This window comes from Plectropomus leopardus, chromosome 4 (assembly GCF_026936395.1).
Source record: "Plectropomus leopardus strain MGB_pleo_1.0 chromosome 4, ASM2693639v1, whole genome shotgun sequence".
Classification (NCBI taxonomy): Eukaryota; Metazoa; Chordata; class Actinopteri; order Perciformes; family Serranidae; genus Plectropomus; species Plectropomus leopardus.
The window spans coordinates 13,135,496-13,152,388 of NC_142179.1; the positions used below are offsets into that span (position 1 = coordinate 13,135,496).

The 16,893-nt window shown below is 38.2% G+C and overlaps 2 protein-coding genes across 2 annotated transcripts in view; one reads left to right on the top strand and one right to left on the bottom strand.

Annotated features, from left to right (window-relative positions):
• cep78 (centrosomal protein 78) overlaps positions 1–9,720 on the top strand; it is a 26,076-nt gene extending 16,356 nt beyond the window's left edge. The window contains exon 16 of the mRNA XM_042488413.2: positions 547–9,720. Coding sequence (XP_042344347.1) covers positions 547–1,155 — 609 coding nt within the window. The 3' untranslated portion in view covers positions 1,156–9,720. The remainder of the gene's footprint in view (positions 1–546) is intronic.
• Positions 9,135–15,243, bottom strand: cdo1 (cysteine dioxygenase, type I). Its single transcript, XM_042488983.2, has 5 exons — positions 14,987–15,243; positions 13,593–13,670; positions 12,640–12,797; positions 11,889–12,058; positions 9,135–10,121 (listed from the first exon to the last, which is right to left on the bottom strand). The coding sequence occupies exons 1-5, from the start codon at positions 15,154–15,156 to the stop codon at positions 10,092–10,094; spliced, it is 606 nt and encodes a 201-aa protein (XP_042344917.1). The 5' UTR covers positions 15,157–15,243; the 3' UTR covers positions 9,135–10,091.
• Between the last annotated feature and the right edge of the window lie 1,650 nt (positions 15,244–16,893).

The following is a 16,893-nucleotide window of genomic DNA, read 5'->3' on the forward strand; positions in this document are numbered from 1 at the left end:
GTATACGTATCTTCATAACTATTTTAAATGTTTTGACCTCAATGTCAGTTTTTCTCCATGGTATTGAAAATAGTATCCTTTTTTGGTATTTTTCAAGGTAATGTATCTAAGTTAGAAATCTGTATTCTGATACCACACAGGTATCAGAATACAGATTTCTAATCTCAGACCCCCCATTTGAGTAGATTTTTGTTTCTGGACATGATTTAGGCCATCTAAATGTCAATATATTTTAGCAGTATTTTGATGTACATATACCTCCAATAAAAAGTTATGATGGTCAACATGAGGGTGAAACCTTGGGGAGTCCCATCCCGACATGTCATTCATGCTACTCAGAACACCAGATTTACACAAATTACCTAAAATTTTGACAACTTTCTCTATCATTATGTCCTCTGTTGATTTATTATAGTTTCTAAGTATCCCTCTGTTGTAAGTAGAAGCAGAATTCATTTTAGGCTCTATCTCATTAATAACTGGAAAGGTAAATTTAATAGTTTGTTGTTCCATTTTTTTCAAAAAACCTCTAATTTCTGTCCTTAGGTGGGCAGCGTCCTGCCTGCTTCCTCTGACAGACCAGCTGACACCACCACACCCAGATCTCCACCCCCTGTCAGGGATTTTCTGTGTGAAGATAAGTTACAAGACGTGACCTTGAATCAGAAATCTGGACCTGCAGGAAATCCTGGTGCGGGTGGAGAAGAGGAACTAGATGAGGATTTAGAGCTTGATTCACAGCATGACTCAGTTTCTGATGGCAGTGCCAGCAGTCAGAAATTCTTAGAAAAGGCTTTCTTTAATAAAAGCTTTCGGACTCAGTCAAGCCACCCCAAGAGCAACGTCAACTCACACAGAAGCAGCGGTTCCAACGAATACAGCTTCAACAACAGCTATGCTAACAGTCATGCTTCCCAGAGCAACGGGTCTCATGGTGGATCGTCTGTAAGGTCAAGTGTTAGCGACATCATCAGTGACCAGGCAGAGTCTGTGGGATCAGGAAGCTCGAGGAAGAGGGGAGAGGGAAGGCTGGTGACAACAGGTCAGTCAGGGTCAGAGGGGTCTGACAGGAGAGTGTATCCTGCGAAGAAGACGCTGGAGCAGATCAGGTCTCTGGGCACTCTGGGAGGGCAGTCAGATGATGAATCTTTCTGACCCATCGACCAAAGACATTTGCCTGATCTCAGTGCCTTCTCCATTGACTTGTTTCTGTTAAGGCCCTGACACACCAAGCACGTGGTCGTGCCATCGATGAGTGTCTGTCGCCTTATTTTGCAGTGTGTCCCACACCATTAGCACTATTCAGCCCTTGCCGGCTTTTTACTGGTAGATCAAACATGTTGAATCGGCGTCAGAGATCGGAACTCCCGTCCGTGAAAGAAATCCCTCTGATTCTCAGTACGTCTCAGCACATGAGAAGAGAAACAGAAGTGAGGAAAGCAAACAAACGCATAAAAAAAGGGGGGTTGCAAGATCGAAACAAACTTGTTGTATTAGATAAGACCATGTTCTACTCAATGAGCTCTTCGGCAGAAACTGTTCATAATTGTTAGTGTTATTGTTCGCTTGTGCACAGTAAAAATAATTTGTTCTTTCAACATCAAGTTGTGCCTTTAATATGCTAACTGGTCAGCTAGCATCCTAAATCCACCCTGTCGGCCCTCAGTTTTCCTCTTTTTGAGTGACAAATACAGACAACAGCGGTCTGCTGCTATGGAGAGTAATTTCCTCTTACGCATGCGCAGAACGTACATGCTTGCTGGCTGTAGCGTTTATGGTGTGTTCAGGTGCAGCTCTTTGGCAGAGGTCAGCCTCAGTCGCTGCGTGGCTTTTGATGTTAATTTGGTTTGTCTGGGCCTTTACTTCGTGTGTGTGATCTATCATACATCTCTTTTTAAGTGTAGATTTATTTTTTAAATCTTTAAAAGGAATAAGATGAGAATTCTTACATTATCAGTGTCAGATATTTCATTTTAGAGAGAGAGCTTGAGATGTCAGTTAAACATCCTGAGACAATGAATCCCCCTTTTTGACACATTTTGCACTTCAAGATATTTAGGTTTTCAAGTTAACCCCACCTCAATCAATTCAAATATGCAAATCAAGTTTCAGTGTGACCCTATTTCATGTAGAGAAACATCCAACTTCAGAGGAAAATCATTTCAAAGCCGTTTCATAGCATCTTTTAGTGAAGAGAAATCACTGTACTATTACTTTTTATGGCTGTTTTTACAAAGCATATAAATATTTAAAAAGTCTCTATGATGTGAAATTGTATCATTTTTTGATCCTATCAGGATAATCTGCCCCTCTTGAAAAAAATGCATTTTTTGAATAAACATGTTAGGTGTTTAAAAATGTGTTTCTGAGCTTCTACGTTGAAAATTTAAAAAGCTTCTCTGAAGCCGCTCCAAAGTAGAAAATGTTAAAATCTGCACCATCAAAGTACATTACGAACCTGGTATTGCACTAATTTACTTAATTACACAATTTGAAGAGTTTTTGATATCCTCTAATATACCCTGTTTGTTCCATTAACCCATGAAATACTGAGAACTAAAACTGGAGTAACAGTTCACTGTTCAAATCAGTGTGTTGTGACACAATCCCTGAAAGGGTGCTCACTGAAAGTTTGTATTTATGCTCAGTCCTGCATGTGTTGCAAGAATTTTCCCTTTCCAACTTGTTTTTCCCATGCACCCGGTCAGAGGGTGACATTGTGCCAGAAAGTTTTCAGGACCTGTGTCTATAGCTTTTTAGATTCAGCAGGCTTCTTATGGTGATTGTGCATAAGATCCCTTAGCAGGACCAAAATCTGTTTAGTACATTTTTGTGGGTAACAGTCTCTTTTGGGACTGTGTCTTGAGAGACGAAGAAAAGGGACCGAGGCATGATGTTTGTGGTTTTGAATAGAACACCGTGTTCTGATGGAGTACGGATGTTTTCCATTACAAGTGAGAGGCACACACCAGTAAAAGCCAAAAGTGCAGCTCTCTGCAGACTTGACTAGGAGAGCATGAAATGTTTCATTTCTAATGTCTCAGTGTTATCTAAACTTTTATTCTCTTTTGTCATACTTTTTCCTCAGACATGTTTTACAAATAATGCTCTGATATTTTAGAGATTTTTAGTAAAGATTTGTAGCTTTTGTTTATGTACAGTCAAACTGCCAGTAACATTGGAAAGAGCAACGATCAAGAAGCGCAAACAGTTTCTCATTTAAGAGCACTTGAGAGAACATCAGCCTGGTTTGGACTGCCCATAGACAATGTGTGACATCTATCTGTAATGTTTGAGGACATGAGAGGCAATTTTACTGTTAAGGCACAGTTGCTCTAGCAAGCTTGGTGACTGTTGTGGCCTAACCTTTACCTAATTGAAATGGGGTAACTTTCATGCAAAAGTTATGGAAAGATTTAGAGAATTCATTGGTAAAAATGGTGCTGGAGCAATGTTTGACTGATGTGACCCTTTACGTTAAAGTTGCATTGATTCACTATTATGGAAAACCCGCAAATGAAAAGTGTTTGAAAATCCAAACAGCTCATGTTCTAAACAGCTGTGAATATACAGTTAATGGCCTTGAAGTCACTCATGTAATAAAACGAGGGTCTGACGTGCCACGCAGCGTTGGTAGTACAGAATATGTACAATTTGCTGAATGAATGAATGTTTCACTATCAATGTCCTGAAGCTGTCTCGATAAGTAAAATTATCAAAGCTATTCCGCTTCTTTCGGTGTCCTAGAAGATTCTACAACACCAGCGTATTGTTATCATCACAGGACACGGTCGCAGACTCTACTTTGCACTCTCAATCTACACACCGCCAGAACAAAGTAAAGTGTTAGTGCAACAGTGTGAAAACTGCTGTTAAGCTTTATGATCTTTACTATAATTATAGCTGCTCCGCAGATATGGAGACTACTGGAGCAGCTCTGACAGAGAGCAGTGTAAAAGGAGGCGAGGAAAAGGGGACAAAGAGACACAAATCAAAGTGATGACAGTTTGACTAAGCTGAGACACCAAAGGAAAAACAACACAAAAACGTCCAAATGCTTCAGTCAGACAAAATCAGTGGGCTGTTGTTGCTACTTCTTGCTAAACCTCCTCCTATCTAGGCCAGAAACAGATATCATCCAAGGTCAAACTTCAGTAAAAAAAACGCATTCATTCTGCATCGTTTTTTCCAGCAAGACTTAAGTCCATTTAAAACTCCATTTGAGCAAAGATGTTAAATGAAATGAAGAAAATAAAATTGAAAAAAAAAACAACAACACATGAAATACAAAACAAAATGCAGCTTGTGAAGGAACATCATCCTAATTTAATCAATTTCAAGTTAAAATATTTCATAAATATTATGTACCTTTTTTTTTACTGGAACATGGCTTTAAAGCAGCTATATACATAACAAAACTAATTTCTTTGACTCTGGATAAAAATTTTACTTGAACTTTTGTTTTGTTTTCATCCACAAAATAATATTTTATTTCTGCATGCCATATATCAGTGTTCTCAGTGGGTCAGATTTTACTTGATAATTTGATGATTTGGTTTGATAAGATTTTCAAGAGCGAGGTAAATGTAACCTTCTGACCACAAAGTTAAAAAAAAAGTAAATGTAAATTTTTTCAAGTCAATTTTATTTATAAAGTCCACTCTCACAAACCACAATTTGCCTTAAAGGGCTTTACAGCATAAAACATCCCCCTGTCCTTAGACTCTCAGAGCAGATAAAGAAAAACATCCTCAAAAAAAACTTTAAAAGGGAAAGAAATTATTTATAAAATGGTTATGAATGCATCACAAGTCAGTTAGAAGGAATCTGTTGGGTAAAAATGATTGTTCTGAGTGTAAAAATGGTCAAATTTGACCCGCAAACACAAAAAAATACATGACTTATTCTGGCACAATAAAGGGTTAAAAGAGGTCTAACTGCATCTGTTCAGAGTTCCAGTGGTGCCAAATGGTCAGTGCATTGACCTGCATGAGCACTGGCCAAATAACAGCAAATATTTTAACTCCTGAAAATGGTATTTGCATGTCAGCTGGAACACAAAAACAAACAAGTAATTGACTAAACAGATAGGCAGTGTTGTGAGTCAATGCAACTTTCAACCACAATCGTCATCACTAAAACGTGTGCATGTACTCATAATCATGCCCTTTATCACGTACTTCACAACTTATTGGGAAACTTATCTCTAACATTTTTCGACAGACTTGAAGCTGAAGTTCAGTTTGTCATTTCACTTGACAGTGTGAAATGTAAACATTAAAAAGATAGTATTTTATTGAGAGGGGCATCAATAATCCAGCACTCTTATATAACAGAAACTCCGCCTCGCATTTTGATAAAGAGTGTAGTGATGTGTCTCATAAGTGTCCCCTCTTACAATAAAAACTATATTGAAGGGTCAATGATATCTTTATTATCTCAGAGAAGGACTTTGTTGCAGGAATATACATGACCGTCTGTCAGACAAACAATAAACAATATAAAGATTACGTCCAGCTATTTAAAGGAGCAGTGTGCAGAATTAAGTAGCGTCTAGCAGTGAGGGCTACAGATTGCATCCAGCTAAAACTTCTCTCGTGTGCCAAGCATGAACTCCCAGTTAGGATTCCTTCAGTTCAGTAGGTTTTTATGGGGAGCCAAATTATCCACAGAGGTCTTGTCCTCTTTAAAACTATTTGGCAGGTTATTTAAAGCTGTGAAAACACTAAATAAAGTAGTTTCCAGTTACAAATCTGTGTTTCTCCGATGCCATTTGGTTTGTCACAGACAGATCACCAGGCCTGCATTGCTAATGCGGGCTCACCTTTTCTCTCAAGTCAAGATCCAAACTTTCATGAGGTTTTTACCAGAGTCCAAACTATCTGCAGAAGTCTCCTCCAGGTGATTTAAATCAATAAAAACTCTGTATAAAGCAGTTTCACATTAAGAATCAGTATTTTTTTTCAGTGCTGTTCGGCTTGTCATAGAGGTACTGCTAACCAGTGTGAAAAACAAAAATGCAAAAGGGCCCTGCATAGAGCCAGTGTTTGGTTTGTCTGTTTGGCCTACTGTAAAAGCATGTGTGGACAATGATCCGCTCCCTAAGTAGATATTAATGGCTAAGTCTAAGGAAACATAAATGCTGATTTTCAGATTATTATACATTTAAGAAATCATACTTGTTATATTCCATTTCTACCAATATATTCACCTATCCTACACACTGGACCTTTAACTTCATTGGTCCCGGGACTTTACAAAGTGTATCTAAATGTCAAAAGGAAGCATGGACCGTTTAGACAGGGAATGGCTACCATCAGCCAGGACTGAACCAAACCTTGTACAGATGAGGAAGGTCATTCATGGTCATGCCTGAAATTTTGCTGCACAGTTTGACGATACCCTGAAATCTGTTCCTAATTTTGAGGGTACATCACCTATAACAGCAGACAAAGGAGGATATTGCTTATACAGATGTAACTTATTACTTATTACAGATGAGACTTATTTTTCATTAAATTTTGAAACATTTCATCTGAAGAGGGGGGAGAATGTAAGACGAGATTTATTTTTGTCAAGTTTTATTTTATTTGGTAGATAACCTTATTCTGTTCTCATTTTTATTTAGATCATTTATTTGACCAATGCTTAATTCATACATTGTACTGTTTTAAAATCCTCCTGCTTTAAGTCAAAATAAGGAACTACTTAATGTGGTGCACCTTCCCTTTAAGAGAAGGGATTGTTAAGGTCGCAGAGTGATGAGAGATGAGAGATGCTTCGTTTGTGTTCAGTTGGGTTGAGTTGGGGTCTTACTGTTGCAACAGACATTAAAAAGAGACGGAAAAACCATGAAGACATTGTCCTTGTGCTGTCCTTACCCACAGCCCTTAGGTGAATTTACCTTTGAAGTTAAGGCTGGCAGCCTTACACAAATAATATCGCCATAATCTAGCACTGAGAAAAAAAAGGCTGAGTTAACACATCTACATCTCCAGAAACTTTCCGAAATATTCTTTCAAAACAAGACACTTAACACCCCGTGTGTCTTTCATGCTGATGAGTAAACACTCAGCAATGTGCTGATATGGGATTGTTATTATTTTATTGAAGGATTAGTCTTCTGATAGGATGCAATATTATCGCAAAATTCACGAGCCAAAAATCTGAATGAATCATCTGACCAAGACAAAGGTTTCTCGTGGATGAAACTCTATCCGGCCCAGGCACATGGCACTCATGTCCTCTTATAAAACAGGTGCCTTGCTGGGGGCAATCAAGACTGTTGCTTCATTATTACGTAACACTGGCTGCAGGCCATCCCTTGGTTGACCTGCCACAGAGAAAACCAGGAGATGTATTTATCAGACTCACCGTCCTGACACACTGTGTGCTCTCGGCAATGGCAAATAGTGATGAAATGTGTTGAATGAATTATGTTTGTTGTTTGTTCAAACTGTACATTTTTTCATGAGTCAAAAAGAGGCGGGATGTAAAGGAAACTGTCACTAATAAGGGACGAATGAAAGCAATGAAATCCAGAGTTTTACAGAATATCCATTTTAAATTCCACACAAATGCGTGCGAACAATTCATTTTGATTGAGCAGATAATCCTATTGTCTACTTTCAGTTTAGATTGACCTTATGTCTTGGCCTGTGGTCAATATAGAAGTTATTTTCTATTGCTGGAAAAAACACTGAAGGAGATCTAATCAGCAACTAATTTTCCTTCCTTCCTGTCCACATACAACTACTTTTAAATACACAAGCAAATTACAGACTGCATCCTGTATTTCCACCTTTTTTACATTACAAACAGCATGATGACAGCATAAAAAAAAGAAAACATGCAATGGAAGAGGCCAAGAAGCCATTTCTTTATGTAGTGGACACAATAAAACACAATATAATGTAATATAATTAATGTGCATTTTACCTCAGTTTAGGTGGATATAGAGGACAAGTAATCGTCACTTTAGCTTCAACTACTATGTGCTAATTGAACAGGTAGATAGAGCTTTGCACACTCACCTGTAATCATTCACTAATAGGGACAATTGTGCACAGACGTCATATAGAATATCTGGTACTTTAATACTTTTATCAGCGCACCATTACCATAATCGGTTTATTGGTAAAGTTAATCAATATTTCCCCGGTATCAAAGTAAAGAGGGCAACCTACGCATTGGCATGCTTCCCAGGCTGATGCCAGACTAAGGCCTATCTATAGATCTATTGCTGCAAGTTCCACAATTACTGTAATTTACTTTTATGTGACTATTAATAAACCGTTAGGACACTGATACTCAATTTTTGATACTGATACTGATTTCTTTGTGAACATCATGAGTGGAGTTGTTTTACGGACACACAAGGAATTTGTGTAAACCCTCAGTAAAGTTGTATCATATCCTATCATTTTGCTACGTTTCATTTTGTTGCGACTGGTATCATATCGTAACGTAATGTAACGTATCGCATCGTATCGTATCGCATCGTATCGTATCGTATCGTATCGTATCGTATCGTATCGTATCGTATCGTATCGTATTGTATCGTAATTGAAATGGAAATATGTTTGTGCTTAACATTTGACAGGCAGCAGAGGAAAGACTGTGTGCACATGGGTGACATTCTTGACAGACACACACCCAAACACACATACACATGCGCGCACACATATACAGTATATGTGTATGTGTGTGTGTCATGGAAGCCGTGGTACCACCATGGTATATGTTTTCAAGGTATACCGCCACAACTTTTCACACATGTATTGGCTATTTTTAAATTTTTTTAGACAATAATGTTTTGGCTTTTTCTACCTTTATTTGAAAGGACGGTGTAAGCATGATAAGGGGAAAGAGAGGTAATGACATGCAGCGAAGGGCCAAAGGCGCAAAGCAAACCTGTGTCTGCTGCGGCAAGGACATTGCCTTTGTACATTGGGCGCCTGCTCTGCTCACTAACCTACCGGGCATCCCTTTATTTTGTTTTTTGATACTGAAGCTTTTGCACTGATCTACCAAACAAGCCCTATACATTGTAGTTGCTTGATGCGTTCATTGTGAGAAACATATAATTAATTACAAAAACACGTAAGACAAAAAATGAAGACAAGAATATGGTGTTCTGTGAAAGGGTAATGGTGTTTATTGATCTACAGTTATGGCCAGATTTATGATTTACTGCATCACAACAAATCATCCATGCATGTGACAGTGCTATGCGAGGTGCTATGTGGTGAAAACTACACACTATATAAATACAGCTACAATTAAAATATGCCAAAATCCTGAGAAAAGGTTTAAGTTTTATCTAAAAATATTGTCTGCTAATAATACAAAAGAATCTCTTGGTCAATACATTTAGGAGTAACACAGAAGCTTGCTGATTTCAACACTTTTTCCCCTGCAAATAAATTACAACCATCGCACTTTTTAAAAACAACACATCTCTAAAGCTTTACATTTCTTTTTCCAAATGCAATTGGAACAATCTTTTTTTTAATTAGATTATACAAACAATATTACATCATCACAATTTTCAGCAAGAGTTAGGACAATTTCGAGTGGTATACATTGACAGTAAATACAGCTATAAAAGTGCTCCATTGATAACAAAACAGTTGATTGCAGAGCTGTTTTTCCTTTTCTTGAGATAGAAAATTTAAACACTATAACAGCAATAAAAAATTTTCCACTTAAAAAAAAAAATGCTAAAGCCTTACTCTTTGACTATGGGCCATAACTTTACAAAAGTGTGGTTACACAGGTCGTGGATAGACTGGAATGTTGTTATTGGAAATGGCTCTCCTCAGGCAAACAAAAGGCAGATTCATTCCATGTCCAAGCCTATTCATGCATTCGTCCTGTGCTCATCAGTATTTGCCAAGCTCACACTGGGCAGCGATAAAGCCATTCTAATTGCTGGGTTGTCCTTTTGAACTGACGTGCTTCTGATTTTTAAATGGGTTGCTTAGTCATAGTATGTCCACATTTCGCTTCCCCAGCAGTTTCCCTTGAATAATTTTCACAATATTGTCGTTTTGAATGCATACGTTATCAGGATCCTCCTTTGGTGACCATTAGTTGTTCTCTTGTGAGACTGTGGTCTCCTGTGGAAAAAAAGGAGAAAAACAGAGTAAGTTAGAGCGTGGGGTCAGGTCACAAGTCACTGAGTGACACATAAATCTTTCCCTTTACATAAAGCTAAACCTACACTCAAAATCAGGTTCCTTATACACATTTAAATTGAGTTTTCCAGTGTTATACAGCACCTAATTGGTCATCCATCCAAAAAACAACCTCGGACACAACATCTGTTAAGAGGGGCATATACGGAGTTAAGTTCATTGTGTGCTCACACTTACGTGCTTCCACTATCTTATCTCCTCTGTTTGGTGTTGCAATCTAATGCACTAACTCCACAGTGTTATGGTCAAGGTATGCTTATACAACGTGTAGATTTTAGATAAGGCCACTGTTGTTGGCAGGGTGGCCAAAGCATGCAGAGACCCTATACTGTGGATGCTCATGTTTTACATTGTTGCGTTCATTCGTCTGTAATTTATTTTATTACGTGCAGGACTTTAGATTACACCTTTAAAGGAAATGTTATATGCAAGAGTCGATTCCTCTATCCCTGAAAATAAAAAACTGCCTGCTAAAGGAACATTTTTGTTGAAACAGCAACAACATGTAATGGATATGAAATGGAAACTTTCTATTAAATCCCTGAAGCTTCAAGGGGTGCTGCTTTAATTGCTTGTTGGCTGTGCCTAATGAGAGTAGCAAAACGCCATAAAAACACTTCCTGCTCCTAAGGCAGCGGGGTGAGGAGGTCCGTGTGTTCAATTAACTGTTTGTAGTGATCCTTTGTGTGGTGGTAATATGTTTATAAAAAGTGACCACTTTAACAGTTGTGCACTTGCAGTTATGAATGTATATTAAATAAAATCTTTATGGCTTCTTTAACATGTTTGTCAATGGAATCAGTTATCGTCAACAAGAGAGGTTTGAAGAAATTAATCTTCATCTCTCTGTTCACTTGTTGCTAACATCTATCATGCCATTAGGCTGTTAGTGTTTTGGATCATATGCTATTATTATATGCTATTATTAAAGGACATATTTTTGTACTGTGCCCATGGCTATAGTATCACATATCTGTTTGACTTCCCACATTAAGAATTTCATAAATTCGGCCTACAGAATTTGACTTCGGAAAATTTGGTCGTCCAAACACCAACACAGTGTGTAGGATTTAGGGGGATATATTGACAGAAATTAACTATAATATAATAAACCATGTTTTATAGTGTATATCCACCGGAAAATAAGAATTTGTACAAAAGGGACAAACCAAACACTGACTCTAGATAGGGCCATTTGTGTGTGTTTTTGCATCAGTCACCGTAGTTAGCAGCCCCTCTGCAATGGGAGTGTTGGAAAAACACTGTTTTCAGTGTAAAATGGCTTTATTCAGTGTTTTTCCCTATTTAAATTACTGCGTCCGTTTGTTTTGGAAAGGAAGAGACCTCTGTGGATAATTGGGCGTCTAGTAAAAACCTCCTAAACATTGGGATCTTAAGTTCTCACAGAAAAAAATGCAAGAACACAATAGCAGGTGCTGGGCTAGCTGCCCATATGCTGCACCATGCCGAACATTGGGGAAACACTGATTTGTAAGGCTAAACTGCTTTATTCAGTTTTTTAGCTGGTTTTAAACACCTGGTTTGTTTGTTTTGGAGGCCTTTGCGGATAATTTGGCTCCCGGTAAAACCCCACTGAACAATGAACACTAAAGTAATTCTAACCAGGAGAAGGTCCAGCAGGTTGCAATCTTTCACACTGTTTCTCTATAGTCATAATAAGTCTCTTACAAGTGGAGTCTTCTCCCCGTATTTGCTCCAGAAGGTCATCTTGACAGTGTTCCTGTGCCCTGTCCGCTGGTCAAAGGTCTGGCAGGTCTGGAAGGGGGGACTGTACAGGTGCAAACTGACTGCGCCCTCGGTGTGGCTGCCGTTTTCTACACGATGCAGGCCGATGGAATCTGGAATATGCACAGACACACACACACATGCATGAAAAATGTACATTTGGAGAGTATTTTCCACTGGAATGCTGTAAAGTGGGGCTCGTAGGCAGTTCTTGGCAGTGCTGCAACCAACAACTGACACCAAACATCACACCCGGGCTCTGTTGGCTTTGGGGAAACACTCAGTCAGCAGAGATCTGCCGAGAGACCTGAATGCTATTCATTGTAAAATTTCAACTGGCTGTTAACTCCTGTGAGACCGTTTTTGCATTGCGTAACTGCAGAGGTTGTAATCTTTGGTATTACTCTGCGCTGTAAAAAGTGGCACACTTATTGCACCGTTGTATAGACTCCTGGTGGAAGAGAGATAATACATAGGCTATCTCAGGTTGGAGAGGACATTAAGAGGTTGTTTGTTCTATTGTAATGAATGCAGTGTAATGATGTGAGAGTTTCTCATATTAAGAGCCAGTTTCACACCTTACCCACACACAGAAAATCCCATATTAATAGAATTAGGAGGTATTAATACTGACAAGGGGTAAATGGCCAACTCTAATTAACAGAAACAATCAGCGCACAGTCTGCTTTCTCACCATTTATGTAAGCAACTTTGTTTTCCTGGAGAATTCTCTGTGACTTCTGGACCATTTCTCCCTGTGATTTACTGTCCGGCCAGTCAAACAGCGTCTCCTTCAGCTGACCCTGCAGCAGCTTCATGAAACAATGGGAGTCTGTGTGGTCGTGGATGCTACTGCAAATCGTAAAGAAACACAAAAGCATACAGTGTCAGAATATGTCCTCCTTGTGACCCTTGGATCAAAAGCTATATTAAAAATCTGTTCTGAGGAGAATTTCTGTGATGCAATACAAAATGAGACTCTGGATATCTTATTTTTGTGCTAAGAAAGTTAAACTGTTCCTCCAATCAGGCAGACACCAGATAAATGCATAATATAATGTAATATGATTAGCCTCTTGTAAAATAGGAATATCATGCAATAAAAATTGCATAATATGCCTATTTTTTAGCTGCTCGTGTAAAATACGGTTGTCTGACCACTAGAACAATCTGCTCAATGTTACTGTTTGTTAGTGCCAACTGCTAAATCAACCACCTAAAGACATTGTTAAATCATAGTAAACTGCAATGAATTGTTCCATTTATATCTTACAGGTGTTCAGGGGATATTTGCTGACGTCGTGAGACGTGCAACAGATATCAAATAACGTCTATTTGCACAACCTGTCCGTCTGTCTGTAGTACATTGGACTCTGTTATCTCTATTAACTCAATTGCCACAGAAAATCAATAAAATATGCAATAAATTTAATAGCTTTTAATAGCACATATAACAAGGTTGAATCTGTGATCCTGAGCCTTGCTGATACAAAAATGTGAATAAGCAAAACACAATTTGATAATATTGCATTTCATAACAAAAATCAGACTTTTCTGGAAGCCAACCATACTGGTGCGTCCTTGAATTGTCATGTTAAAGCTAACTTTGTCATATTCATTCTCCATCTGCATGTGGAAGCATCTCACCTGCCGTGGCCTTCACCCCAGCACAGAATAATGAGATTGAACTTCCCGTTACCCTCATCGACCAAGTTCCTTGTGTACCTGCAGAAGAGGACAACTTGTTCAACAAACAGGGAGACACATGAAAGGACTCAGAGGAGACGTGAAGAGAGCTTTCGACACAAACTGTCGATTAGATGTATTGTAGATGTTTTGGTTAAAGTGAGAGATAAACTTGTGCTGCTTTCCTTGAATAATGAATTCCCCTAATGTAGAATATTTTAAGATAAATCTAAATTTCAACTTGAGCGCAGTGAGGTTTATTTGATTTGACTTAATTTTCATTTATGCGGCTAACTCCAGTTTCCACACAGTAAACCTTTTGCAGGATAACAGCAATACATCACTTTTGGATGATAACAAAATGATAAAAACAACACCTGCACTAACAGTAGGACTCCACAAGGACAGTAAACAAAGGGCTCCCTGACACTTATTGAATGTTTTTGTACTTTTTTTTTCAACATAAACAATCTGCTTATGTCATAGGCCTGCCTACAAATGTCGTCAACACTGCATGTTTTTTTTTTTTGCTCTTTGCTATGTCGTCAATCTCCAAATATTTTCGAGGCAGCTGCAGCTCCCTGGTGGTCAGACAGTCCCAGTCAGTCGGGTGTGTATCGGTTCTCGGTGTTGATTGGATGGTTCACTCCTCCTCCCTGCACTGACCCCTCACTAATCAAAACACTGCAGCTATTCAAAACCATTGAATAGAGCACCCATATTTTGTAGCGGGGAGCCCTTTCACTGCAGAGATAAACACTTAGATTAAACTGTGTAAAGTTAAAAGCTCAAAACAGGCTATAAGTGGCGTTTATTGATAGACTGCGTCGATATGAATTCTGCAAACAAGTCGAAGTTTTATTTTCCCCTCTTGTTTCGACTAAAATGTTCCGTATGGAAACAACAGCTGGTTTTCATTCAAAAATAAGAACTATGTTGTTGTTTTAAATTAAAATGTAGACATTTTAACAACTGATTGTATATTGTTTTTATAAAGGTATTCAGCAATTTTCAAACTTACGAACCCCATTCATTGTATAAACAACTTTTTTTCAGCTCAGAGGTGTTTTTTTCTTTGTTTGTTTGTTTTTGGCAATAAAAAGTGAAAGTAGCAGACATGAAATACAGACACAACGTAAACAAAAGTTTAAAAAAGGATAATTAACAAATAAATAAGAGATAAATAAGATAAATGCATAAGAAAAATAACATTTGGACTATGGTTGACACAAATGTGGCAGATTAGGTTACAGAGCCAAAGCGTAAAGTGCATCATTATAATAAAGCATATGTACCTGATTAGTTTAACGATGTCAAATATGAAACGCATTATTAAACAAACTTTTTTTTTTTACCTGTACTGGTCAAACTTTGCGTATTTCTTCCATTCCTGAGGGTTGCTCTCATATGCTTCCATTATATCTTGGACCTCCTCCACATTGATGCGGTCACTCTCGAAGATCTTATGCAGGATTTTTATCAGGTCATCCAGAGTTTCTGGTTTAACCACCTCGGTGGGCTCCATCTCTCTGCAGAAGGTGATTTCTTTAGGTAATTCTCTTAAGTTAAAACTAAAGGTTTGACTCACTAACTTTGTCCAGCGCTTTACTTTTTATAGGTTGCGCTGTAATTTGGGGACGAGCTGGAGTTGGGCTGTACCATTATGGAGAAAAGGTGAACGCCCACAGCGCACAGTCTCATTTAAATACAATTTGTCGAGAGCTCATAATGAAACCTAGCAAAAATATGAAGCTGCACTTTTACATTCACTCTGTATGTATTATACAACTGGTATTTTTAATTTTGCACGTTGTCAACAAAACTTTGCATTCATCTCACATAATAAGAAGTTGGACTAATCCTCTTTGAGTCCAATTCCACCACGTTGCCACAAACACAGCGTCCCCCTTTCCCTTTCTCTCTCTCCCTCTCTCACTAAGGCATTTCTTCAACAATAGCTGCGCAGCCTCTTTTTGTGAGCCCTCTCTTCAGAAACTCAGTCATCAACACACACTGTCCACGGTGTGTGCACAGCAGAAGCTCACAAACAAGTGATGGAAAAGACAAACGTGGGAAAAATAAGTTTGAATGGTATTAAGAAATGTTTTGACAAACACAAGATCTTGTTTGCTGGCACATAACCTGTTGAGTATGGTTTATTTTAAGGCCTTTAATCAGGCTTGTTTTGGTTGAATTAAGTCAAGAGAATTTACTTTATGAAAGAACAGACACACTGAGGAAGTCACACAAACTCTTTATGGGAATTTCTTGATACGCAAAGGAATGAAAATATTAACTATTCTGAATCTAATCTAAAAGGGAACATCAGAAGAAAGTGGTTCATTAACACTGAAGACACATATTGGTTTACTCAAGTCAACAGAGCATTAATTTGTGTCCCAGTCCCCCTCACTCAGGAATCCTGTCAAACCAAACAAGATAATCTGGTGATGGATAATAAAGACACACAGGTTTGGTGGGTGTGAGGTTGGAAAACAACCAATTTTGGCCTTGTTGTTTGATGGGAAACCATTCAATCAAATAATAGTAAGTAAAAGTAAAAGTAAAAGTAGTAAAACTTAGTAAAAGTAATATGTTAGAAGATAAACATTATCGTATGAGTAAAATGTAAGTGTTAGAAGTTTAAAAAATTTAACTGCCACACTTGTGGTTGACGGTTGTAGCTCAGTGAGTAATTTCCCTCTGATATTTGATATGTCAGCATTAGACTAAAAAAAGCTTTTTTAAGATGTACAAATCAGATACCATTAGTCAGACAGAGGGAGAGCTGCTCCTCTAAGTAATTATGAGTAAGTATGAGCTAACAATTTGTTGTGGTGCTAGCTCCACCCGCCACAGCCTTCAAAGAAATGAAGAGTTTATGAACAAAAACAACAGTCAGTGGAATCTTGTATAGCAGCTCAGGTTATTGTGGGTCACACATGAGGCAAATTAAATGTGCAAAGTGTGTTTTTGCCTGCTGTTGAGCGTGTTGGCTCAGAAAAGCAATGTATCAAATACAACTGCAGATGTCAGAGTGCTCATTTGGCACTTGAAGTTTAATGTTTTGCTCTTTTCTAAGAACAGTGGATGAACTGAAAGGAAACTGCTTGAGTAGGAACAACACTTTTATCACATTTTTCAGTCATGAATAAGTCAAAAGTGTCTCCATATTACTGGTTACCATAGGTTAGGCTTCAAACCACAGATGACAATCAAGCAGGTGTCAAAAATCAACTCAGGCTTAAAATGAGATTTGGGC

Coding starts and splice junctions, on each gene's coding strand:
- cdo1 (XM_042488983.2), bottom strand. CDS start 15,156: ATGGAGCCCACCGAGGTGGTTAAACCAGAAACTCTGGATGACCTGATA. Junction 12,798..13,592: donor TGGGGTGAAGGCCACGGCAG/GTGAGATGCTTC, acceptor TACGATTTGCAG/TAGCATCCACGACCACACAG. Junction 10,122..11,888: donor ACGGGGAGAAGACTCCACTT/GTAAGAGACTTA, acceptor TTTTTTCCACAG/GAGACCACAGTCTCACAAGA.